This window comes from Haemaphysalis longicornis, unplaced genomic scaffold (assembly GCF_048455015.1).
Source record: "Haemaphysalis longicornis isolate Haplotype H1 unplaced genomic scaffold, Haemaphysalis longicornis Haplotype H1 scaffold_26, whole genome shotgun sequence".
Lineage (NCBI taxonomy): Eukaryota > Metazoa > Arthropoda > Arachnida > Ixodida > Ixodidae > Haemaphysalis > Haemaphysalis longicornis.
In genome coordinates this window covers 2008988-2035322 of record NW_027526319.1, presented here as the reverse complement: position 1 = coordinate 2035322, position 26335 = coordinate 2008988, and the positions used below count along the sequence as shown (strand labels likewise).

The window sequence follows — 26335 nt, the reverse complement described above, 5'->3', positions numbered from 1 at the left end:
GTCTCAGCCTTGTTACAGACCCCTTGTACCCAACCCGAATTGGCAATGGTGTGAGTGGCGACACGACGCCTGACCTATGCTTCACTAAAAACATGCGGAGAGAGGCCACGTGGCTTAACACGCAAGAAAATCTTGGTAGCGACCATTACATCGTAGCCATCACAAGCGTTTTCGGCGGCGTTACGCATAAATCTGGAAAAACGCTTTGACTGGTCGACTGGGACGCGTTTCGAAAAATTCGTGCAGCAGAACGAGCTTTCCACTCTGACTCAAAATTTGACTCGGGAGCGGCAGAGGTAGTCGATATTGAGGCATGGGCTAAGCAACTACGTCGAGATGCTGACACCGCTACCAAAAGTATACCCGCAGAGGCAGGCCTGTTTCAAGCAGACGCACGGCTTCTTCACATGTGGGAGGCCAAGAACAGTCTACAACATCGACTCAGCAAATATAAACTAAATCGCAACCTGCGTCGTCGGCTTGCCCGACTTGACAGGGAAATCGAAGACTATACTCAGCAACTCTTGCGACAAAATTGGCACGCGGCTTGTGATCGCATGGAGAAAGAGATCGGGATGGCTAAGACATGGCGGATCATGCGTTGTCTAATAGACCCTGACAAAAGTAAGACCACGCATCGACACAGTCTAAATATTGTCCTCCACAAATTTAACGGAACCAACAAACAGCTTCTCCAGGCCCTTCAGGATCTCTACCTTGCCCCTTCGGCTACCGAAACGCTCCCCCCTTACTCGGGAAGTGATAACGCCTTCCTCGACAGTCCCATCACCTTAAGCGAGGTACGGGATGCCGTTGCGACCCTCCGGGTCGGCTCAGCGCCGGGGCCGGACGCCATAACAAATAAGATACTCCGCAACCTAGATGACGACTCCATCGAGACTCTCACGCGCTACTTTAACGTGTGTTGGGACGCGGGCCACATTCCGGCTCAATGGAAAACGGCCAACGTAACCACCATTCCTAAACCCAGAAAAAAGCTCCAAATTGAAAACCTTCGTCCAATTTCCCTCACCTCTTGTGTAGAAAAACTCCTGGAGCATGTCATTCAAACAGGATCAACGCCTACATGGAAAAAAAATCTTTATGCCCACACACCATGATTGGCTTCCGCCCCAAACTCTCGACACAGGATGTGATGCTTCGACTGAAACACGACGTTATTGACGGAGCGCGCTCCTCGTCAACAGATACTCGTGCCGTCCTCGGGCTCGACCTCGTTAAAGCCTTCGATAACGTCAAACATTCGGCAATCTAGAGACTCTCAACAGCCTGGGGATCGGAAGAAGGGTGTACAACTACATTCGCAACTTCCTCACCGATCGAACAGCAACTATCACTATTGGCGGACTTAAATCAGACAAAATTCACCTAGGCAGTACGGGAACCCCCCACGGCTCGGTTCTTTCCCCCTTCCTTTTCAACGTGGCAATGATCGGTCTGCCCAATCTCCTCAACAGCATAGAAGAGCTCCCGCATTGTCTTTACGCCGGCGATGTAACACTGTGGGTGTGCGGCGGTAGTGACGGTCACATTGAGGACACTCTCCAGCAAGCCATAAACACAGTCGAAAATTACGTTACACCCCGGGGCCTCAGCTGCTCGCCCGAAAAATCAGAGCTTCTTATCTACCGTCCCACCAGTAGAGGGAGAAAATCTACTTTCACTCCTCCTTCAATCCAATTTTGTGCCGCCAGTTCGCACCGCATTCCCATCGTCTCGAGTATTCGCGTTCTTGGGCTTCGAATACAAGCGAATGGACACAATTCCGAATCCTTGCTAGCGCTCGAAAAAGTGGCGCACCAAACAACCAGGCTAATATCCAGGATAGCTGGTCGCAACCACGGAATGAAAGAAGCCAACCTCCTACGCCTTGTACAGGCCTTTGTAATAAGTCGGGTGACGTACGCCACTCCGTACCTCCGGCTACAGCGGGCAGAGGCAATTAAAATAGACGCTCTCCTCCGCAGAGCCTACAAGCTGGCCATCGGTCTCCCACTAAACACGTCCACCGAGCGATTTGAGGCCCTGGGCCTGACAAATGGTCTCGACGAACTCATCGAGGCTCAACAGCTAGGGCAACTCGTACGGCTGACCTACAGCACAACGGGGCGCCACATACTCGACTCGCTGGGTATAGCTCACCCCCACAGTGCGCCTACTAGTTTCGCGATCCCGTCAACAATACAGGGAAATATTCAGGTCTCTCCGCTCCCGCGTAATATGCATCCTACACATAATAAGGAGCAGCGAGAGGCTAGAGCCCGTGCCCTGCAAAGACGCTTTGCGAAAGTCGAGAACATTGCCTATGTGGACGCGGCTGATTACGCTGGTCGCGAGGCAATGGCCATAGCGGTGGTCAACAATCAGGGCAACACCATCGCATCCTGCTCTATCCGAGCGAGAGACTCGGTGGTTGGAGAAGAGGCAGCCTTTGCTTTAGCCATGGTTGCCTCCACAAAAATTAAGACAATCATCAGCGACTCCAAATCAGCAATTCTAAATTTTTCACGAGGAAACATATCAAGGGAGGCGTTCGCAATCCTCATTTCTGGTCTCCACCTCGAAAACCGGACAGGCAAGATCAACTTAATTTGGACCCCCGCCCACTCCGGCCTTGCAGGTAACGAGTCTGCGCACGAAGCCGCTCGAGGCTTTACCGACCGAGCGGACGGCCCTTCCGATGCGGAACTTGTCCCAATGTCAGGCAGGGACAGACTGTTATCGTACAGTGATATCATCGGTCATTACCGTTTAGGGCGGGCCCGCTTCCCACCCGCGCACCCATCCCTGAGTAAACGGCATTCGGTGGTCTGGCGACTGCTACAGACCCACTCATACCCAAATCCCCTAGTGTATAGCTATTGCTACCCAGGGCGCTACTCCCCCCAGTGTCATAGATGTCAGGAACGAGCGGACCTGGCGCACATGCTATGGCAGTGTCCGCAGGCGATCACAAATGGCCGCACAATCACTAACAGTGAGCAGTGGGAGACCGTGCTGCTCAGCTCCAGCCTGGAAGATCAACTCTGGGCCGTCCAGCTGGCTGAGGACGCTGCCAGAGCCCAAGGGCTCACGGCCGACGACAAAGCTACACAGCTGGCAAATTGAATAAAGTTTACTCTCTCTCTCTTAACAATTAACAAATGCCGCATAGACACATCTTTTCACCGGAAGAACTTCGCAAAACATACTACCCCCCATCAACCCAAAACGCCTGTACTGCCTGCAAGCCATCGAGGCTGATTTCCACCACCTGGTCTGGATACTGCCGGAAATTCTCTGGGTACGGGAATTTCGCTCCCGCAAACCTAAATAGCTCAAGCCATATTGATCCCCTGACATTATCTGAACTCACCATTGACCTTATCGTACAGTTCGCCACGAAGAGAGGTATAGAGCAAGTTATATAGCGATGGCCTACACCAGTGAAAAACCATTCAATTCTGAACAACCCCCCTGTGAAAAAATTTAAACCACCTCCCGACGACCACGAACTCCTACGAATCCTTTTCATCCATGCACCGTCCACTTCAAACTCCCCCACGAGACCTCCTGCCTTCCTTTTTGAATAGATTTAACAACCACAACTGCCATTTCTGGTTGTGCAGAGTTCTCACTTTACTGTACGCATCTGTCCAGCTGTAGCATTCAAATTCCTATTTTAATTTGTCGTATTATGATAATAGTATTCTCTTTTTTACGTCCTACTTGGTATCTTATTCACTCTACGGTTTCATTTTGCAGGCGTATATATTTCCCGTGTGTCTGCCATGCAAACAAGGCCATGGTTTTTCTGTTGCTTTTACAATGGGTACTCGGGCCTCTTTTTACAAAAGCATTATTAGTCTATATAACTCGATCAGTTTGCAGAACTGTCAACTCACTTTTTATGAAGCTTCTTCTACTTTACAGCTTGCACCTAGTTTGCGCTAAGGCTCACATAGCTAGAGGGAGACGGCCCGACTTTGAGTCTAGCGCCACGCTTCGAAGCTTAGCGTGGTAAACCGGTATCTCAACCTGCATATTTTATGAGTGTGACGGCTGCAAGCGGGCCCTGCATTCTTTAAGGTTACCTACCGTTGGTCTTAAGTATAGGACTCCAGGCTTAACGTCAGGCTTTGTGGTTTTCATCGTAAGCCAGTATTTGGCTGGAAAGAATACTTGCACGCAGAGTGTTTTACGGTGCGGGAAGTGCTTCTCGTCGTAAAACCTAGAGAGACGTTAATCATAAGGGAATTCTCTGGAAGATGCCAGTCACTTGTTGCGGTTTTTGTAACAACCCCCTACATATCTTTCACTGTTGCAGAACTTCCCCTTGTATATTGCACAAGGCTTGTACAGAAAAACGTCTGCTGCTGCCCCACGCGTCGTGCTACTCAATAAGTTATCACTTTCAACACCCCAACAAAGAGCGCTAACCAAAGGAAAATTGCTTCGGAAAAGTTGTTCGAATGGGGTAATGGAGACCGGGATATAATTAGGAGTTCATCTTGCTTTCGAACTGTATTCCGTGGTTGATGGAGCCGAACCGCTTGTAAACTTTGATTTCTTATGCGCCTGCCTTTATTATTTCGGGAGAGGATACTACCGCCCTCTATTTTTCACAAAAGTTGGAAGGCACTAGTCGAATGTTTAAAAAAATTGTCGGAGCACTGGTCATTTGCGTTCAACTGTTTTCAAATACTCACATTGCGCGAGAGTGCAAGAAACGTTTTATGAAGGAGAACGTATCAGAATATTTTAATTAACTGATTCAGTTGTATTATTATTCCTTGCACTCCTCAAAATGTCCTGCTGTCTGTGAACCTTCCTTTTTTTCTTTGGTTTGGTTACAGGGTGACCACCTATCAATGGAGACACTGACGAACCTGTCATACACAAACCAAGTAATCTCAGAAACACTGAGACTGTATCCACCGCTCATGACGTGAGCAATGCTTTGTACAGTTGTCAATGTGACGCTTGAGCACAGCTCCATTTATCTATAGAATTTGTGCGTGTCCATGTGTGGAGATCAAAGTTTTATTGTATTGACCAGCCGAAGTTTCCCTTGCCTCGCAATCTTACCATAATTTCACAGTTTTACTTCGAAAACACTGGCAGAATGTTATGACAGTTCGGGCTGCGTACCTGAATTCACTTTAAGACTGCAGCAATCATGAATGAACCTATTAACGGTGTTTTGAATCTTAATATACATTGCCTATGACATATCTCTTGCACTTCGTGCGATCGTCATCGGGTGTGTAAGCACATCTTTGCAGGTATCTCAGAAATTCCTACAGATGGGTTTGCATAAACTTTGTGCCTACAGTGTCACCGGACGTCACTATAAGCGCCCCACTAAAGTGACGTCCGGTTGTGCTGTCTTGTGTACCATTGTGTCCGGCATTGATTCACAATCCCAAACTGTTTTAAGATGGCTTTCGTGGCTTTAGATTGGTTTGTATACGTTGGCTAGGATTTACCTAACGTACTTACTATGATATAACCTAACTCTACGTGGCCAGACCTAACCTAAACTTATGTTAATCGACCCAATGTAACGTTATTCACCCAACTATACCGTTCATGTCAGATACTCAGAAATAAATACTAACCAGAATTAAAATATTTGTTGTAACAAAAAAAAACAGGTATTGTGTTTGAAGCTATACACCTTGAATCACAAAGCTGAGACGCAACTTCTACATCCTTATACCACATGCCTTACATACTGCGTCAGCCCGGCCTCCAAATTAAGAAGGCCGTTGAATGGCCCTCTAGCTATGAGTGCAGCACTAATCTGGAGCGCCGTCACACAGAGCTCTTGGACTAGCGATGTGAATGCTTGAGAAAAGCATACAAACTTTAAAAAGTGGGTAATTTTGAACCAGAATAACTTAAAAAAAAGGTAGAGCTTCTCGAAGAAAGTTTTTTGCAAGCACAGGCAAACAATTTGCTGTGAGCAAAACGGTTTTTAAAATAAATGCCTTCACGTGAAATCATGGACATATTTTGAGAGCAGGACGCTATGCTGGGAATTTTGTGTTGCAAAATGTAACAATTATTTTTTTTTTCAATGTTACTGGAAAAATGCATCGGACACCTAACTTTCTTAAGTGAATTGAAGGCGAAAGCCTGCGATTGCCGAAGACGTCATCACTACTGCATCGCGTTTGCGGTGCATTCACCGGTTATGCGACAGGCATCTTGATAATTCAGGTGGTATTAACGTGTGAAGTGGGCCCAGTTGGCTTATTCTGAACATACAAAACACCTCAAAAGACATGACATCTAGGAGTGAAGGAAGCACGAACAAGAGCCGACGGCTGCACGGACAGCGCTTGTCCGTACTTCCTTCACTCTTAGTTCTCATGTTTTTTGGGCTATTTTGAATGTTGTTGTTCTATCCTTGCACGGTACCGGGTTAGCACTGTAGTTACCAGATGCGGCGACGGCTTTGGTGACCCAGGTTCCAATCCAAATTTAGCCCAAATAACCTGATATGTATATTTTACTGATTTTCTTTTACAGCGGCCGCAATTTTGTTTCATTCGTGTAGTCGCCAGCAAGTATGGTCATTTTAGCGTTTGTTGAGGCATGTAAGGCTTTTGCAATATCTACGTCGAGTTTTTATAGAACTTTGCGATATTCTACTTTGTCAAGTTTTCATTTTCTGAATAAAAGTATACAAAACCTGTTTTTTGCGCTTTTGCAACCCTCAGAATGTAATACATCGCTGCTCTAAGCACAGCGATAAACAAAGGGGTGCCGCAATGCTAATCTCTATTACGTTAACCTGCAGGATGTGAATTAAGGCTAGGTACCACATCTCACTATACTTATAGTTCCAAGGTGGTACTTTCTGCGAGGAAATCATTTGTTTTATTTGACAAACTTGCTTTCTTTGCCGCAGGTTCACGACGCGAAGTGCGGAAGAGGACTGGCGTTACGGGAAGTATCTGATCAAGAAGGGCACCTCGGTGATGGTGCCCTTGTATCAGCTACACCACGACCCACAGTTCTGGGTTGAGCCTGAAAAGTTTGACCCTGACAGGCATGTGCTTTTCTATTCATTTTTTAGTAACAAGAGAGGCAGAAAGAGAGTTTGATTTCTTTGAGCAGAAGCTGATGTAAGGGCTTCACCCCGTAGACGACATCCCTAATCCATGATTCTTTGGCTTCGGCTGGCTGTACTGAATCCAGTCACCAGCTTGAGCTGGGTATCCGGGTCTGGGATGGTCAGGCAAGCCATCCACTGATTTATCGTGAGGTTGGGCAGCGGGAGCAAGTCTCGATTGCGTTGGCACACCCATGCTACGTAGAATAGGTTGCCAGGCTGGGGACAGTAAGCATAGAGAGGAAAGGTAGTTCAAATTGTGGCCACGGTACGCAAGCAATACCGTTGATGCCCTCGCCGGGCAAAAGGTTAAACTTGGATGTTTCAAGGAGTACTGACACGAAATTTTTACGTTACGTTTTTTTTTGCTGCTATGCGTGCCTACCAGCCCACTAATCATATAATGACAGATTAGACGGTCAAGCGCAGCGTAAACATTCATTTACGGTGTTGTTTATTCGTGCCAGTTTCGGTTTCGACAAAAAAACGCCGAGCGGCCGCCATGACAGCATGTATCACATGGCGTCACCATTCTTGCCGTATCGCTGCCTCTCTGGAAGCGCGCGTGCCCACACCGGCCGAGGTCTTCGCCGTCCCCACAGGCCCGGGCAGCATGACGTCAGTCCCAAAACCATGACGTGTATACACGCCCGAGCAGCGCGCGCCAACCACAGCCAGCGCGTCGGCTTCGTCACGGGAACCCCGACGTCGGCAGTTTGGGGCACGTAGCAGATGATGTCACGTCGGCCCGCTCTGGGGGTTTCTCGTGCGGGCGAAAATTAAAAATAGATTTTAAATATGTTTCACTGAACGGTTGCTGTTGAAACTTGCTGGGAGATATCTCCTGATAAAAAAGAAGCGTTTTACATAGTTATCTCAGCTTTGAAATTTCGTGTCAGTACCCCTTTAATATAAAGAATAAAAATGTAAAATAAACGAGCCTAGCAAATCATTTTTTCAATGCAAAAGACACTGGAACACAACCAAGAACCGATTTTGTTATGCTTTTCCTAATACGATGCCTGAACGTATTTTCAAATTACTTAACGTCCCTATTTCTTCTGAGAATTTTAACTGAAGTGCAGTGGTTTCCATGAAATCATTGCGAAATGATATAGGGACAGATCATCCACCGCGTGCGCTCCTGAGAGCATGACAATTATCACTACTGGCCGACAAAATATGCTGAATTGCCGAAGCTGCTAAGTTCCTCTATTATTGAGCCAATATTTGTATGGTTCGTAATACCTCAATTATGTATTCGTGGTAAAGAACGTTCCGTACAACCTTTTGACGGCCCTATCTATGTCTACTACGCCGTTCAAAGTCACAAATAAACAAACTGCTTATCTTCCTCACCTCTGAAAAAAAAATTACTGCACGTAGCAAATCATTCGTAACTCCAACAAAATGCACACATCGGTTACAGTGCGTTGCCAGCCAACAAACATTAAGATAAATGGTGCAAAACCTAGAACACACAGCAACAGTTCTGCATGTTTTACTTCTACCGGTGAATCATCTTAAGGGAGCAGTTACTACTTATTCTCTCCTTAGCGGAAATAAAACCATGCTTTAATTCCTGTTTAGATAACAAGAAATATATATAGCCATGCTTCGATTGGCAGTTATACATTGGTTATACTCGGCAATATTAAGTTGGTTGTTTCATTCTTCCTGCACAAACTCAGGTTCAGTCCGGAAAACAAGCACTTAATCAACCCCATCGCCTACCAGCCTTTCGGTATTGGTCCCCGAGTGTGCATTGGGCAACGTCTCTCCCTTCTCGAGCTCGCATCAGTGGCCACGCAAGTGCTACGTCATTTCCGGATTTCGTTGGGTCCCAGCCAAAAGGTAATGATTGCTGGTTCCCCGAACCAAATTGAGAAAAATGCGTGTTGACAAAAGTGTGCGGGTGTCGGTTCAAGAGGCATAAACCATTTTAAGTAAATTTTAAACCTTAGCGAGTATTTAATTCCATTAGAGCGAGCTAGGATATATATTACAAATATACAAGTATTTCTTCTTGTGTAGCAGGGTAGATGTACTATAGGGTTAGCAGGCGAGAGAGGAGCATATACCAAGAAGCTTTGTATTATTAGCACAGTTCGCATGGTGTTGAAAACAGAGGGGCGGGAGATGTAGAGGGAGGGCCACTTTGTTGCGTCCTCAGCGCCAATAGTGCTTCCATAAGAACTAATGATGCGGGCGCATGCCTCCACCCCGAGCATCCCATATGTTCCTGCTTGCTTCGCTGTCTTCCCTTCACACCCATTAACAGAGTCGTACTAAATTTACAACTGTCAGATATGAAGCAACAACGTCTGTCTATGTCGTATTGATGTTACAATGGATGCAACATTGTCCCCGACGAGGTGCAATGCTTAAACGAATTGTTCCATCTTGGCTTGGGAAAAGTCCCATCACAACAGCCGTCACCACATTTTTTACGGTGCGCCTCTTAAAAATAGACAAGGTATCCAAACTTAGCTGGCATCCCAGATCAACGATCTCTAAAATGTTCGTTGCGAAGTTCTTGCATAAACTTGGGCTGTTTTTCTGTATAAAAGGGATGCAACATCGCCTCCAGATAGCTCCTCCAGTTTCTTGACAACGTCTTTTGCGCTCTTAGAAATATTGAAATTGTTAAGTTCCTCACGAATTTCCTGCAATCTTTCTTAAGAATCCTAAATTCAGCCCTGTAATTCTCAGCCAAGGCGCAACACCCGTTAGCTGGGGTGTCACTTTTGTTGCAGGCTCCGGCATCTTTCACTGCGGCTTTAAGTTCAGTCATATCTGAGGTTTCCGCTCTAAATTGTCGTCGAGCGTCCTGTTTGATCATCGTCAGCTCAGAAATCAGTGGTTCCGTGTGCGTGGTCTTGGCGGAGGACTTGAATTGTCCAGATACTTCTACGCATCTTCACGGCATCTCGGCTTGCTGAGTGAAGGCGTTCAGTTTGTAGCCAGCGAATTTTATTGTGTGCTTCTTGCTTTGTATAGCCGCACATGAATTCTGCATGTAAGCCACTTTACCGCTCAGCTTAAGCATACTCTTCGAGGCAGTCTTTTAAGATTTTAACCTTGCTGGCCGCATTTTCCCCGATTTTCTTCATTGTTTCCTCCGTCGTTTTCAGTTCCAGGGCAGAGGTGTCATACACCCACATCTCCTCTTAGATGGCGCTAAATTCTTCAGACACATCTGGCATGTTTCCATTCACCTGCCCGCACACGTCCGAAATGGCGTTCACTGTGCCGCTGTAGATTTCCTTGTGGCTGTCTATTTCTCGAAGATTCTTCCTAAAAACCTCGAGCTCCCGCTCTGTCTTTCAGTACGTGAAGCTCAGTCAATATCTCTTCACGTCTTCATACATCTTGTTATGTTCTGCTGCATCAGGCAAACCTCCTCAAACCATGGTACCTGTTGCGTCATGACATAAGGGGGCCCCTGTACATTCCGAGCCATCATCGCTTTTGGTGCCATGTGCATCTGTTGCGTGGTGGTTTACGTCGGTTTTCTTCGCAGCATGTTCGGCACAGCTGGGCCGCTTCGTGATTAGGTGGACACGTGGAGGCTTTTTAATTCTTGCAACGTGACACTGGTAACGCGGGTACTGTCCTCCTAAGAGCCCATTAGACTGCGTGTTTAAAGTCATCAGCGAATCGTTCAGACGCTCGATGTCTCCGGCGACGAACATCCAGTAAAAGTCTGCTTTGGTAAGAATGCTAATGCCTCGGTCGGGACCGATTTCGAAGGTGAAAACGTCAGTGAAGAAAAAATCATTCCTCATTTCATTGAAGGTCATAGCGGTCTGTAAGACGAGAAGGGTTGTTACATATTTCTGGCATTTCCAGTGCCTCGATTGCCAATGGTCTGTTGTCGAACTGATTGTATCAAATAAATCTCACTTTCCGATATCGTTTTTTTTTATATGCATTGTTTCCCAACACTGGAATAGATAACTGTTCGTAGCCTAGCGATTCAGTTCATAATCTTCTCGGCAGCGCTTCTGTAATAAAACTGCGATGACTGGCTATATCAAAAAGGATCCTAACAAAACTTCTTTATTCTGGACCATTGGCCCAAACAAGCATTGCCTGCGAATGTACGGTGCGTTTGTTTGTCCGTTGCTGATGTAGAAACGGTTGGTGTGCTGTCTGGTACCTCCCATATGCAGTTGGTGTCACACATAAATGAGATGCGGCATCCACTCAAGTTGAGGCAACGTAATCTTGGCGGCGCACATGTATTCCCTGGCGCAATGAAATGGTTTAATGCAGCAGAATCAGCAGCCCAGTTTATGCAATCTGCGTCTAATTGTTCGATTGTCAGCTCAGCCGTGCAGGCATCTGCCCTAAAGTCCAGTCCTGCGAGAAGAAGGCAGGAATCAGTATTCTGATGTAAAGCCAAAATACACACGCTCAGCCTTGAGAGTGGTGAATGCTTTGACTTCTCTATCGGGGTTTGTACTCATTTGATTTCATCACCTGCCCAAATTCTCGTTTCTGTATTCAAGATTGGGAGAAGAGTACACAAATTGTCGTGTTTGTCCCCGTTCCCTTGCGGCGATGGTTTCGTTAGCAGGTGTTGGTTGCAATTTAGTACAAGCTCATTTGGCAAGGTTCTGAAGAATTCTCTCTTGAAAAGAACGCTGTGAGCCTCGGTGTCGAATCCGAAGTTCTTTAAAGAGAGCAGATTAGCTCGCAAACCTTCATGCAATCACCGCAAACCTTCAGAACTGTAATAAAACTCAGCTTTTTTATTCTATGTAGGACCATTATTGTGGTCGTTCATATTAAATGCTTTCTGGCCTAATAATTGGTTTACATTGGCAATCGCGGATCCATAGCCTTCATTTGTTGATGGTAGTCCAGGGGTGACATTTCAGGCTTTTATTTTAGGATAGCTCCGTAAATACTTTAATTTATCTACGTCTGTGAACCTGTAATTTTTATTACACTACATTCAAATTGGTCCCAAAAGGCAGGCCACTGCAATGTCCTCTCGGAATTTTCTGAGCTCTAGTTTGGGCAACCTGAGTCGAGCTCATCCTTGTGCCATGGCACTAGTCCCGAGAAGATTACCGGATACTTGCGTGGTGAGCGTAGCACTCGAGAAAGGGTATTCAGTACGAAATTTTTTGGAGGCACCTGACTCCTGATATAGGTTTACTGAAGTAATTTCTTATTCGATATATTCACCCACAACAAGCTGTTCAAATTCTTCGTCTTACGCAGCGAGTGACAATTCTTCAAGCTTTAAAAGGCCAAGCTTATCGTTGAGCTCACCGGGGAAATGGGTGTCCTGTACATCAATGCTTGAGTTGGTTAATCACCCCAGTGTGTGCTTGAAAGCGCACACGTTTCTGCTTCAGTCGATTCATGGCGAATGTGTGGCGCTGCTAAAGATTCCCTGGTCTTGATCCGCTGGCTTTGCTGGCTCTAGTTCTGTTCAGTAGGATCACTGTTCGGTAGCGCCTTCAACGGTAGGATTACATATCCAGGTCTCAAGCGCCAATGTGTTGAAAACTGGGAAGCGGGCGAGGTACAAAGAGAATCACTTTATTGCATCCCAAGTGGCAATAAACGTTACGAAAGCACTAATTATGGTGGCACGAGCACCGTGATCCCACTCATCCCATACGTTCCCGCTAGCTTGGCATTCTTCTTTTACCCGGTAACTCTGAATTTGCAACGCATTGGGAAATTTGTTTCCTGTTGTACGTGATTTTACTCGAAGATTTGCAACTTGCAATGATTTGTCGCTAAATATTTACAATAAAGAGTGCGCAGATAACTGGAAAATACGACCTACCCAGAACGGTGCAGGGAAGTTTTGTTTGGAGCTGTATGTCAACATGCGTTTTCAATGTGTTGTTTCAGCCCCATCTGGAGTTATGCACATATGCGATCATGCTGGCACCGAAGGACAATCTTTGGATCAAGCTTGAGAAGCTCAACCCCGTTAACTAAATGTTTCGCTTGTTTTTTTCTTTGCCAATGACTGACTGAGTAAGTTACCTAGTTGAAATTCTTCAACTAATAAACCTTCTGAATAATGTCTGCTGGTTGTTTAAAGTTTAAAACAGCTCACACCTGAGGAATCGTGGCAGAAAGAAACGCATTAGAGGGCTGACATAACACGTCAGCTTCTAGCATGGGGTACAGAAGCAATCACTCTATCAGTGTTCTCCTTCATAGATACAAGCAGCTATGGCAATCAACAAAGTTTAAGTGGTGTCCACTGCCACTACCATGAAAACATTATGCCCCGCCCGTCATATATTTGGCCGACCGGCACAGATTTGTCTCTGTACATACTAGAAATAAAAAACCTCGGATTTTCATTTTCTCCTTTATTGACGGGGAAATAAAAACACCAACTGACGGCATAATTTGATCTTCGAGAGGTATAAAGTATTCTTTTTGCTTTTGCTTTGCTTTAAGCGCTGAGGAACACTGCTACAATCGCAATTAAAATTTAAAAAGCCTTCATATTTAAAACAAACGTTTGTGTCAAAAGTTCGAACCAGTGCAAGAAATAAAGATTAACTCACGTGTTACTTGTCTAACCACCTGTAAAAAAACAAATTTAACCAACCCTGTGAGTGACCCTTCCAGAAACAACCTTGCATCAGTCATCATTCCAACTATCTCCCCCTCCAGCCGCAGTAACAAAACATTTCACCATTCAACCCACATTTTTCGATAAATATTAATAAACATTGCACCATTATTGCACATCGATAAGCAGCTGCTGTTTGTATGACATGTTTACAGAAATGATTGACTAGGGTTTAACGCGCCGACGCAGCGCAGCGATAAGGTGCGCCTTAGTGGAGGGCTCAGAAATTAATTTTCACCACCTGGGGACCTTTAACGTGCGCCGAAATCTCGTACACACAGGCGTTTTTGCTTTTTGACTCCACCTGAAAAGCGGCCACCGTGGCTGGGTATCGAACCTGTGACCTCGTGCTCAGCAGTGCAACGCCTTAGCCACTGAGCCACCGCGGTAGGTCTGTTTCCGGAAATGTGTATTCCTGCACTGGCATTAGGCTTATATTTCTCTCCCAAATTCTCTTATCTGCACAGTACAGTACAAGAACAAAAAACTATTTTTATAATCTACTGACCAAGAAAGGCGAACTTTGTCAGCTTTCAAAGCAATGTCAAATTCCCAAACGACTAAAGACGTGTGCATGGCAGGCGCGAGAGAAGAATATCGTTTTTCGACGAAAGTAGACTGAAGGGAGCAGATACGTCGTCAATTTGTTTTCTTTCTCATTTCGGGAGACCCTGCCCTTTTCTGATACTGTCCTGAGAGCGGCGACTGCGTAACACAGCAAAAAAAGAGGGATGGGAGACCCAGTGGTTTGCCCAGCCGGGTCAACCGCCACCGCTTCAATGTGACGTCGCTCTCTTGACAAAATTTCTTCTGGTACGAAGGTGCACGCATCCATCCAGTGAGGAGTGGTCATGACATGTTTTTCCGCCAGTGCAGGTGAATGTGAGTCATAAAAGCGTGGTAATCATCGTTTCAGTTTGTGTCCTGTGCAATCATCTTTAGCGACGGTTGCGAGGTGAATGCTAGTGACAGGATGGTGTTCATTCGTTTTTACAGGTTTTATACTGTGTCTGCCTACTGCCAAACCAATGAAACCATGGGTACGTCAAATATATGAGCTGTTAACACAAGACACCTGTGGCCTCTCTACCTCACAATATGCATAACCCTAGCATTGCACAAGGCAGGCACTCATCCACACTGTGTGGAACCACCGTGGGCTGGGATAGTTCAGTAACAAAAGGTTGATGTGGGCGAGTTGCTACATACTGCTAAAAAATGAATCGGCGCTAAAACAGGGACGAAGAAGAAACACGTAACACACAACACGGTGCCGTGTTGTGTGTTACGTGTTTCTTCTTCGTCCCTGTTTTAGCGCCGATTAATCTTTTAGCAAATAGTTCAGCACTTCACGATACTGAAATGCCGTCACGCCAACCTAAAACCGCCTCTGTTGGGCAGGTTGAGAAGGGAGGCCACAAAGGAGAATGTCCAGGGTGCGGAGGGAAGACATTTATTTTACACCAACGTCCTAGTTACGTTATTTACAGTACAGGTATGCAGTTCCCTTTAGGTGATAGGGGCGATGGGGCGCCACGCGCAAGTGTGCGTGTCGTCAGCGCATAGCCAGTGGGCTCTTTGGTCAGGGCAAAATCCGGGGGCGCGGCACAACTGTTGTGCACGCGCATCGCCGTGCTTGCCAGATCGGCTCGCCGCAGCGAGGGAGGCGCGGCCCATTCGCTCACAGGCGCGTACCGCACGGCGTGATCGTCGAGTATTACGTACGGCCTTACTATATGCAAGCGTAGGGACCACAGGCACAGACTAAGACACGGGCCGGCAGCTGGGAGGGCTGATGTACTTTCGCCGGCGCAACAGAGTTGCAGCCGGCTGGGAAAGAACGCGTCATATACCTTCTGCCAACGCCTTCGGCGTCCTGAAAGCGTCTCGCCGAACGGACCCCCGCGAAGAGCGCGAGTTCGCATCCCGGCGAGAGGGGGGTTCGGGAATCGTTCAAACGGACCAATGACATGAGGTTAGCTCCACTACCAGGTCGGAGCACTTGCTGCGCTACAGTGTTTTATAGCCGCAACGGTCGCTGCAGCCTTCACCTCACGCAAGAGTTGGAGAAGACGGCTCGGCTCTACACAGTGGCGCAGAGACGATGCGGAATTTTGAGGAGAGAGGGGAAAAGCGCCGCGCGATGGCACAAACCTAGCGATCGCGCAATGGCTCGGGCGCCATGATTCCAACACTCCCCTCTCCTTAAATGCCCTCGCCGGTCTGAGAAGAGTTGACCGGCCATTGCCCAGGCATGCAAAAGATAGCGAAGAGTAGAAAAGAATGCATGCACAGGGAGTTCTCAGTCCCCAGCCCATTCAAAAGATTTTCAAACTACACTACCAACACTAACCCCTCCAGCATGAATGATACATACAGGAAAACTACACGCAATGCTGAGCTACATAATACATAGTTATCGGTTCCACATGCATACACAAAACGAAGCTATTGAAATATACAATGATTACTATGAAGGCGAAAATATATTAACAATAATGGTAATAATATATACATGCAGTGCGATACTAAGGTATATATTCTTACAAAAAGAAAAGAGCACACACTACAACAAGAAAGGAATTAGGGCAAGACAGCAGCAACAGGCATGCTACAAAGTACGCTAAAAAACTGCTTCGAAAATTACATTATGTGCAAAAATGCCGACGAGTCCGTTTCGCGGGTCTCGCCAATGTCCGGCAATTGGGAGCGCAAAAGGTTCTCGATGAAACGTCCAGAAGGCGAGATAATGGCTCAGAGTTCCGAAACAAGCTCACCCCTATTTCGACACAGCAGCGGGCCCGTACCGACACAGGGGTAAGCAGGCTTGCGTGAACCCGCGTCCCGACGGCAGGGCGACAGCGCCCACCTTCTCAGGCCAGTGACGACTTGTGACGAGGCGGTGCCAGCCAGCAGGGGATGTCGCTTGAACAATACGCCAGCAGATATGATGACCACGATGGCGCTGCTCAGGTGTGGGCCTCGCGGGACACTCGATGGGTGCCCCGCCAAGGAGCGACTTGGGCTGGTGGTCGCCGCTGCTGTGCGTAAGCGAGGCAGCAGCCAGACGACAGTTGTTGAGCCCTGGTGCCCATGACGCATGGTGCGGTTCCGATGACACCGCCATATTGTCCGCACCTCGAGAGGGCACCTATGCCGCAGCTCACAACCGGCCGCCACTCCCGCCCTCGTCGGTGCAGGGCAGCCCGGCCACGTTCGCCTGCTGAAGGCGGTGCGCAGGGGGTACATGCCGTTGACCCCCAAGTCAGCACAGCTGTTCAGGGCCCGGTCAAGTTCACGACGCGGGAACCCTTACCCCATCCGCCGGTTTCTCTGCCCGCGGACCCTTAACCACACTGGCGAGTCACCACATGACAGAGGGCGCACCGTACGACGCAGAAGCCACTCGCGGAATGCACCGTTGGGTTCGCTGAAGCCGGCAGAAGCACACACCACACGCACTCACGAATAGCCGCACAAGCGCGTCACAGTGTTCGTGCCACCCGGGGCCAAGTTACTTCGCCACAACGCGGGGCGCCCCACTCGTAGCGTACGCCCAGCCCGTGTTTTCCAGGAAAACAACACCTCCCGTTGGCTTTAAGTATAAGGTCTCCCAACTTCACACAATTGACGCAACGGCCTCCAGAACACGCTGCTCGCCAGAACACCGGGGCCATGGACGGCCGTAATTCGACACTTTGAAAAGCAAGCCCATTACCTCTCGAACCCCGCGCAGCAAGGAGCAGGGGGATGTCCTCGAAGACTGACCTACCCTCCACCCCCTCACCCTAGCTCTCCAGCCAACCCCGTACAGCTCCCAAAGAACAACTCCAAAAGATATATAGCTCTTCTCACTACTTAGAAGTAACTAAAACGAACCATAGAACATACCTTGTCCTACATGCATACATTAAAGGTGGTTTCCTGTACCCAAACCAATAACTAAAAAAAAACGCAGCAAACCGACACTTCTTTACATCGTGCAACCAAAAAAAGTAACACTTAACGCCTTCAGCAAGTCCAAACACTCGGACCATTCAGAACCATGAATATAAGCAAAAAAAATGCTTTCACGCTACACGCTAAGGTAAAAAGTCAACGCAACTCTAACCTGCAGTGCGCTAAAGCGAGCGCACAAAATAATCACCCAAACAAACGGGTGCGAAATACACCATTCGCCCTGGCATAAAATGGAACAAGATACTACAAACAACCGCCCGCAACATGCACACTCTTACAAACCGAACAAAAAGAGAAAACATTTGCTTACAACTTGCTGGAGGGTAGCTGAAACTGAACACGCTCAATGGGCTGGGGCGGCCAGGGCGGCCGCGCTGACTGAGACTGAAAGATGTGAAGTCAGCACGGGCGGCTAAAGTACCTTCCCTGTACTCTGCTATGATTATTAAGGTGACGTCTTCGTCACGTTATATTGATGAGCTGGCCGAGAGAAGCCTGGATAAGCGTGGGTGCCTTGTCAACACCGCGCAGAGCCACTGTGCTCTAGCGCCAAATAGTCAGCCGGTGACACGATATAAGTATATAGCTCTGCTTGCTTCTCGGCAAAGGTCCCTACAAGTCGCAAGCAACTACCTTCCATGGACGCAAACTGTCAATTGCTTTCACAATTCCAGGCGGCTTCCCACTGCGTGTCCTCACCGTTTGACAGACATGGCAGGATCGGCAACAGCGAAAATGTCTCGCTTCGTACCACGCCAGGTCACGGAGCGACTCAAACTTTGGAGCCGCTTAAATAACCGGTCAATGGTTAGTCATGATCGTAGCGCAGCAGTCCGAACCTCACATTTTGGGGATTACCATACTGAATGGGCCAACTGCCTCTTTATCGGCGGCTGCGTACTTCAGCACGAGTCCTTCACCGTCCAGCACAAATGAGTCCCCCGGGGCGTCGGCGACACACGCAGACTTCCGCCCCCCTCCCGCGCCTGCTACAAGACAAGTAGCATCTCGACGCACGCCATATGCATTACCCTAGCATTGCACAAGACATGCACTCATGCACACTGCGAGGAACCACCGTGAGTTTGAGCTAGTTGGGCACTTCACGATACTGAAATGCCGTCGCGCCAACTTAACACCGGCTATGTTTGGCAGGTGGAGAAGGGGGCGACAAAGGAGAATGCCCAGGCTGTGGAGGGAAGACATTTATTTTACACCAACGTCCTAGTTACGTAATTTACAGTAGAGGTACGCACTTCCCTTTAGGTGATAGGGGCGATGGGGCGCCACGCGCAAGTGTGCGCGTCGTCAGCGCATAGCCAGTGGGCTCTTTGGTCAGGGAAAGATCCGGGGGCGTGGCGCAACTGTTGTGCGCGCGCATCACCGTGCTGGCCAGATCGGTTCGCCGCAGCGAGGGAGGCGTGGCCCATTCGCTCACAGGCGCGTACCGCACGGCGTGATCCTCAAGTGCTAGGTACGGCCTTACTATATGCAAGCGTAGAGATAACAGGAACAGCCTAAGGCACGGGCGGGAGCCGGGAGGGCTGGTGGGCTTTCGCCGGCGCAACAGAGTTGCAGCCGGCTGGTAAAGAAAGCGTCACATACCTTCGACCAATGCATTCGGCGTCCTGAAAGCGTCTCCTCGAATGGACCCCAGCGCAGGGCGCGCGTTCGCGTCCCGGCGACAGGGTGGTTCGGGAATCGTTCAAACGGACCAATGAGGTGAGGTTAGCTCCACTACCAGGGCGAAGAACTTGCTGCGCGACAGTGTTTTATCGGCGCAACGGTCGCTACAGCTTTCACCTCACGCAAGAGTTTGAGAAGACGGCTCGGCTCTACACAGTGGTGCCGAGATGAGCCGGAATTTCGAGGAGAGAGGGGAAAAGCGCCGCGCAATGGCACAAACCCAGCGATCTTGCAATGGCTCAGGCGCCCGGATCCCCACACAACGGAAAGGCAGGCGCGGATTTCGTTTCTACAAGTTTTGTTCATTGCGTTTTAAAGATGAGGTGGCTGTTGCGTTTTATAAGTTAAGCCGGAACGGAATAGGAGTGCCCACTCCAGTTCCTACTGCAAAAATGCCTGTATTCTGCGAACGTAGCCCTGATGAGGCCAAGCTCGATGAGGCAAAGCAAATGCGGACGTAGCCCTCATGAGGCAGATGTTTTCATAAACGTTTATGAAAACTGTTGTTGTTTTAACTACCGCGTTTATATGTAGCAGCTTTGCCAACAGTTGAAGAAAGCATCGAGAGGTACACAAGCACTAGGGTCCAGAGTGAATGCCACCATTGGGTCTTTGCAATTGATGCGGCTGTACCTGTAGTAACGACACTTGCAGTTTGCGGGCAGTTTACACTGTCAGCTCCGAAAGGTCCGTATTGGTTCATGCCTACCCCGGTACTGTCCATTTTGTTTATGGGGAACCACTTCGTTACGCGAAAGTTCTCACTTGGCGTGGTTGCTTAGTGGCGTGGTTGCCTGGTGCTTGGAGATTTGTGTCTGTGCTTCCCGTTCCACAAAGAGACCAGTGGTGATACTGGAAAAGATTTCTCACTATTCAAGAAGCCGCGACAGGGTCTCAAGTTTACTTTCCAGCAGCCAGGGGACTCGGTTGTTAGGTTTTTACAAATGAAGCTACTAGAAAGTGGTAGCCACACATTGTGGGGCAAAGGACTAGATGGGTGGAAGATTCGACAAGCTACTATTCGGGATATTCAAAACTGGTGAAAAGAAGGATTGTGTAGTTTTCCACGATTCTGAGCCTTAAAAAATCATGCACACGAGAGGTGGACAAGCCTCTGGGTTCACGTTGAGAGGTTAGAAACAAGTAAGATTTTTTATATGTTAGCAGCAGTTGCCGCAAATGAGTTAGGGAATCGGCTGGCGAAGGACAGGCAGCCATTGGGTAGCAGGCGAACAAGGTGCGGGCGTTTATTCTTCTGTATATCTATAAGATGGCACACCGCTCAAAAACAAACTGCTGCTATACATACGTTTCCAATTGTATTCACGGTGCCCACAAATCGATTGGAATTTTAAAAAGGTAAGTAATGACAGGAAAATAGCATGATGCCTGCTCTACGAAACTCGACAGTAAATTCGTACACTGCAAAAAATTGGGCAGTAACATTTGCTATCGTCAAGCGAGAAGTACTACGGTGGACAATCAGGCTGATGCATAACGACAAGACTTCAGGGACATCAAAAGTACTGCCAGCAGATTACGCCCCCACGGAGGCATACTTATCGTTGCAAGCACTGCTTGACCGTGCCGTGGTGGTGCCGCAAAACCGCGACGGAGCAGTAACGCGATTAGACGTGTTTCCCTGTAGCATTGTGACATGTTTTTTTAAGAGCTTTATAACCGCCGTCACTGCGAAGCGAAGCTGTTAGTGGGCATCTGTCATATAAACAAGCGTTTTTTCTTAAGGTGGGCATGGCGCCTAAATTTCATTCATATGTGTGCAAATTTTGGAAATTTTCAATAAGTCGTCCACAGTGCTTACTGTTTCTTGAGGCTGACAGAGCGTATTTTGCTGTTTGGGATGAGGAGGAAAACACGTTTCTTCAAGATTTTTTTGTAATGCAGAGCATTTCAGTAACTCACGATGTCACCCGCGTTGACGTCCGTAGTCCGCACCGCACCCCTCCCTACTATATATATAAAAAAATACTATCCGGCGCCCGGTTTCGATCCCTCGACGCTGCGGGCGGAACGCAACGAACATGGTGCTCTACCCACTGCGGCACAAAGCCGACACAGAATGGGATACTACGAACGCGCCTTATATCGTTGACTCATTCAAACTACTGCTGACGAGCGCTCTCTCGTCAGCAGTTGCCACAAGTGCAACATTATTAACGTAACGCAAACGACTTAACGTCGTGCGCCCCCGGAAATGCTCTGCATTTGATCGTGCCCCTCGCGAGGGAGATGTTTCACTGCGTCTTCTCTCGGTCGCGGGACCCGTGGCGCCATCTGGTAGAGGCGCCGCACAACTTGTAGCACTGTCTTTGAAAAAGCGCCTCGAAAGCGCGGCAAATATGAAATAGGGATGACGCACTTTTTTCAACGTGTCTCAATGCAAACAATAGGAAGTGAAAATTGCCTTCACGTCAACTTTGCAAACTTCTTGAAACGTAATTATTGCTTGGGGTCATATAGGGTGGTTTTCACTTTACACTGCCACTGTGCAATAAAGCCTAACAAGGGAATTGTGTACAAACAAAGATGAAGCTGAAAAAAATGAGGCCAAGTAAAGTAATTAAATTAATTTAGTAGTAACGGGAAACCCCTCCATTATACTTCAATTGCAGTGTTTATGTTTAGGTACTCCGCAAATACTTTCTATGCATCCAGAAGCACAAGTTGACTTTATATAGTGCACCGCTGTTGGCTTGCCTCGTTGCCAACAGCACACAGCTGTTGGCAACGAGATAAACTTGAGAAAAACAACTGTGGGCTGCGCAGTCGCATGTGCTTTCTGACTACAGTAATGAGAGGAGCACCACGAGGCACCAACACCCGTCCCGCTGCCAGGCCGCTATAGGAGATGGGAAGAGGGTTGTAAGTAGACGAAGAGAGGAGAGAAGCAGCACGTGGCATAGAATGAAGAATATAATCGTCTTTCGACGACATTTTCAGAGGAGCTAGCTGATCCGGGGCATTTATTGTTACCCTAATCATGTAGGGCAGATGTACGAGATGCTGTGTATTCCACTCAGCAGAAATACAATGTTGGTGGCAGGGGTGGTAGGCGAGGATATGAGTGATCACATGCCGATTCCAGGTTTTACTTTAAAATAAAGTATCCTACATACTCACGAAGTTTAAACAAACGACCTATATTAAGCCCTGCAGAGATTTCAACCAGTAGTCTGTTGTACTAATACCTTTTATGCTTGTTGTCCATAGTGGGGAAATTGTTTTCGCATACGCAGGTATTTGCCGAACAATATTCAGAAACTCTGGAGTAATTGATCCCAGGTACATACTGTGAAAACTTGTGGGAGGAAGCAATAGCAGTACGAGGAATTCCACACGATTTCCCCGCAATGAATGACGCTACGTCGGCTACGTGGAGACGCAATTTAGCTTCGCCACTGCCAAAAAGTCCCTCTTAGAACTGTTTATGTTATCGCTGCCATGCAAATTTGCTTTTGAACGTATACAACGATGGGAAGCGCGCAATGGGCCAGAACGGCAAATTTGCCGAGACTCCACTTGGGCTCATACGCGGCGGCGTTTATGCCAAGCGAGCTACCAGACGGCACTACGCAATCCCACGCTGGATTTCGCACGCCTAGTGGCAATGGTGAATACTGTAATTTATTAAAAACCGTAGACCCTTCACACACTGATAAGACCTCATATTTGAGCCGTTGACGTTAGTGTATTGGCATTGCATATATGTATCATCATGACGCCTTTTAAATTGGCATCAGCAATTAGGAAACAATTTAACGATAGTCACATCGACTGTGTTAGTTTTTTGGGGGGCGGGTATTTCACACACCGCAGTAAGTTGTTGTTACATTTGACAAGCCACTTAGGAATCCCTAAAATTATTCGCAAGATGGAAAAATGGGGTCAGGAAGCTGAGGCACGATTTAACTATGAATTAATTTACAGAGCCAAAGATATGCATGAACTTTATTCATGTAATAAATGTTACAAGGTTATACTTGTTAAAAGGGTCACTTCGCTTGTTCATTTAGGGAGTTCGTCAAACCCACGTGAAACACGTCGGAAAGCAGGCAGGTATTCATACATTCCTATGCTGCTTCAGCACGCGTGTTTGGGACAGCAGTCAGGGTAATCCCTGTTAGGGAGGTATAGTTCACAGTCACCATACGGTCGTACTGTACAACTGAAAATGAAAAAAAAATGCAGCTAAGGTCACATATTTGGAAACAGTCCAAAACATTTTAAAGTTTTTGCCTTCAGTCAGTGAAAACAAAAACAAAAGAGAATATGCAGAAAAAACATTGAAAAAGTTCCCCACCAAAATACCTAAATGGCTAAATTTAATGAGAAGATCAAATTATTTATCATGATAGCATATACAAGAAAAACAGATTTCATAGCAGTATCATAACCACCACCTTTACACATTTCCGCTACGTCTGCGTGATTAGTTTGTGGCACCCTGTCGGGCACCGAAATTGTACCTGCGCGACCCCATTGCAGGACTGTGCTGATAGCTTTGGTTCAAATCGTTGAGTCATATTCTAAGACAAAGACATGAAATAACCGCGAAGAATGGAGAACCCGCATTTGTTTGTGTGATCAGCTACGGAAAAACAACCTATTCACCTGAACGCTATTGCACACCTGAAGTGGGACTTGTAGTTCAAATGAATAAAATAGGTAATAACTAGGCGCAGTAAACCGAGAATTGTCACTTTAACCACCGTTTTAAATATTTTCCCTTATTACCCCTATTTGTTTTTGCCAATATAGGTTGCTTGGGTGGGTAGAACCTGTCAGTGGACTTGGAATACTAAAACAGGTTTCACGAATTATGAATATTGTGAGCACGTTCCAAGCCTCACGTACTATTTATATATTTACCACTCGAGAGGGCCTTGAGAGACAGGTGCAGCAGGAAGTTCTTTACGAGGCGTTCCAGCCATCACAGATTTCAGAACGAGCCTACGATGCCGATTACATTAGCAAGACGATGAGAAATATGTTCATGAGGATGGTAAGGAGGGGGAAAAGACGGAGCAGAAGACAGTGCCTTGCATGTGCGAGCCGGTCAGCATAAAAAGTACACGATGCTAACAAGGTGCTCATTATGTATATATTAGGAGGCAATGCCCGGACGGTTGGCGGAAGACATTTACTGAGCTGCACCTTAGCCATCAGAGAAAAAATCACTATGATCATAATGGCGCATATAAAAAGACAAAGAATGATGTGATAATGATGCCACCACGCAGTGAATGAATTAAGACAAAATATGAAGGCGATGTTGACCAGCCACAAAAGTGACCGTTCGCGTATTGAGGAGGCACACAAGAGTACGCTTTACACTATTATCCTACCCGGCCGAAGCGACCATCTTGGCCGTCACTACCCAGTAGAGTAATCCCAGCGAGGGGAAGGCTTAAATCAGACACACGCACAACCTCAGTTCCACGCATCGATAATCAGTGACACCGGAGGCAAATGTTGCACGGTAATTGACGGGCGAACACTGATCGAGGATTGCGTAGGGGCCGATGAAGCAAGGAAGGAAGTTATCGCATAATCGAGGAACAAGGAGAACAGTGTACAGTAGGACTTCTTCCTTAGGTTCGAAATAGATAGAACGATGTGCCTCACCCTGGTGGAACTTGCGGCTTTCCTAGCTGATTGCCGTGTTCATGCGGTAAAGATTGCGGTAGTGAGCAAGTCGAAACGCGAACAGGTCCCGAACGGTTGTCGGAGAAGGAAGCGGTGCACAGAGAAAAGACCCGTCAAGTACAGAAGAAGTGGAGCGGCCGTAGACGAATGAAAACGGAGAGAAACCAGTAGTTCGTATAACAGCTGTGTTACAAGCGTAGGTGACGAACCGTAGAATGGTGTCCCACTTGGTTCGGTCATGGAGAACGTAAAAGGAAAGCATGTCGGAAACGGTAGGATTGAAGCACTTAGTCAGGCTGTTCACTCAATTATGGTAGATGGATGTACCATTCTGTACGCTTGCCGCTGCACGAAGCACTTCGAAAAGGAAAATAGAGAGAAATGTTCTTGGCGGTCGCTAAAAGATAGCACGGACGACGGTGACGTAAGAAGATAGCTTGTAAGAAACTTCTGAGGCGCAGCACGTACGAGTATAAGTTGTTTTCGCATACTGGGTCCAGTGATCCGCTGCTTTCGCCACCCACCGTTTACCGACTAACCGCTCAGGGAGAGGTCCGTACAGAGCTATGCGAGAGACATCGAATGGGACGGAAGAACGAGGCCGGGGCTGGAGCATGCTCACGGGAGGTAAAGTTAGTCGTTCACGGTCTTGACAGGATTTTCTGGATGGAATGTGTTTAGTGGCGGTTTTTGAGAGATGGGACCAAAAGAAGCGGCTTTTTATGCTGTCAAACGTCTTAAGTGAGGCCAGACGACCTGCAGTGGCGGCTTCATAAAAAGATCGCAAAATGTCAGGGCGAAGACAACAAGAACGACGGGAACGTATCAGCTGCTGGTGGTCTGATATTTATATCGGTAAAGGCCCGACACCATTCATCCGTAAACATTTCTAAAATTGGCGGCGTGACCGACTGTTTGATGGCTGGGCTTAACCGTGTAGGAGGTGAATGAGGTTAAGGCAATAAAAATCAGATTGCTGGAGAGAAACAACATCCGAGGGTAGCGTCTTTCGAACAGGATCCGCTAATGCATTGTTAGAATTGCTGCTGGCTGCGCAGACGCTCCACAGCTTTCCTGTGTTGACTACAGCGAGCAGCGTATGAGAGTGTCGGCATCCATGTGCTTCTTTGGGGACTTGTACGTCAGGTGGAAGTTTTATTCCTGCAACCGACATATCGAGCGGCCAGGGCGTCCGGTTAGGTTATTGATGGAGTACAGCCATCAGGGGGTGCGGTGCTCGGTTACAACGATAAATTGACGTCCATGTAGGCATGTAC

At 47.5% G+C, this 26335-nt stretch overlaps 1 protein-coding gene across 1 annotated transcript in view; it reads left to right on the top strand.

Moving 5' to 3' along the window:
- Positions 1-13465, top strand: part of LOC144172791 (cytochrome P450 3A4-like) — a 62566-nt gene extending 49101 nt beyond the window's left edge. Inside the window, exons 11-14 of the mRNA XM_077701397.1 lie at positions 4857-4948; positions 6920-7060; positions 8815-8977; positions 13004-13465. Of these exons, the coding sequence (XP_077557523.1) occupies positions 4857-4948; positions 6920-7060; positions 8815-8977; positions 13004-13093 (486 nt within the window). The 3' untranslated portion in view covers positions 13094-13465. The remainder of the gene's footprint in view (positions 1-4856; positions 4949-6919; positions 7061-8814; positions 8978-13003) is intronic.
- Positions 13466-26335: the final 12870 nt, after the last annotated feature.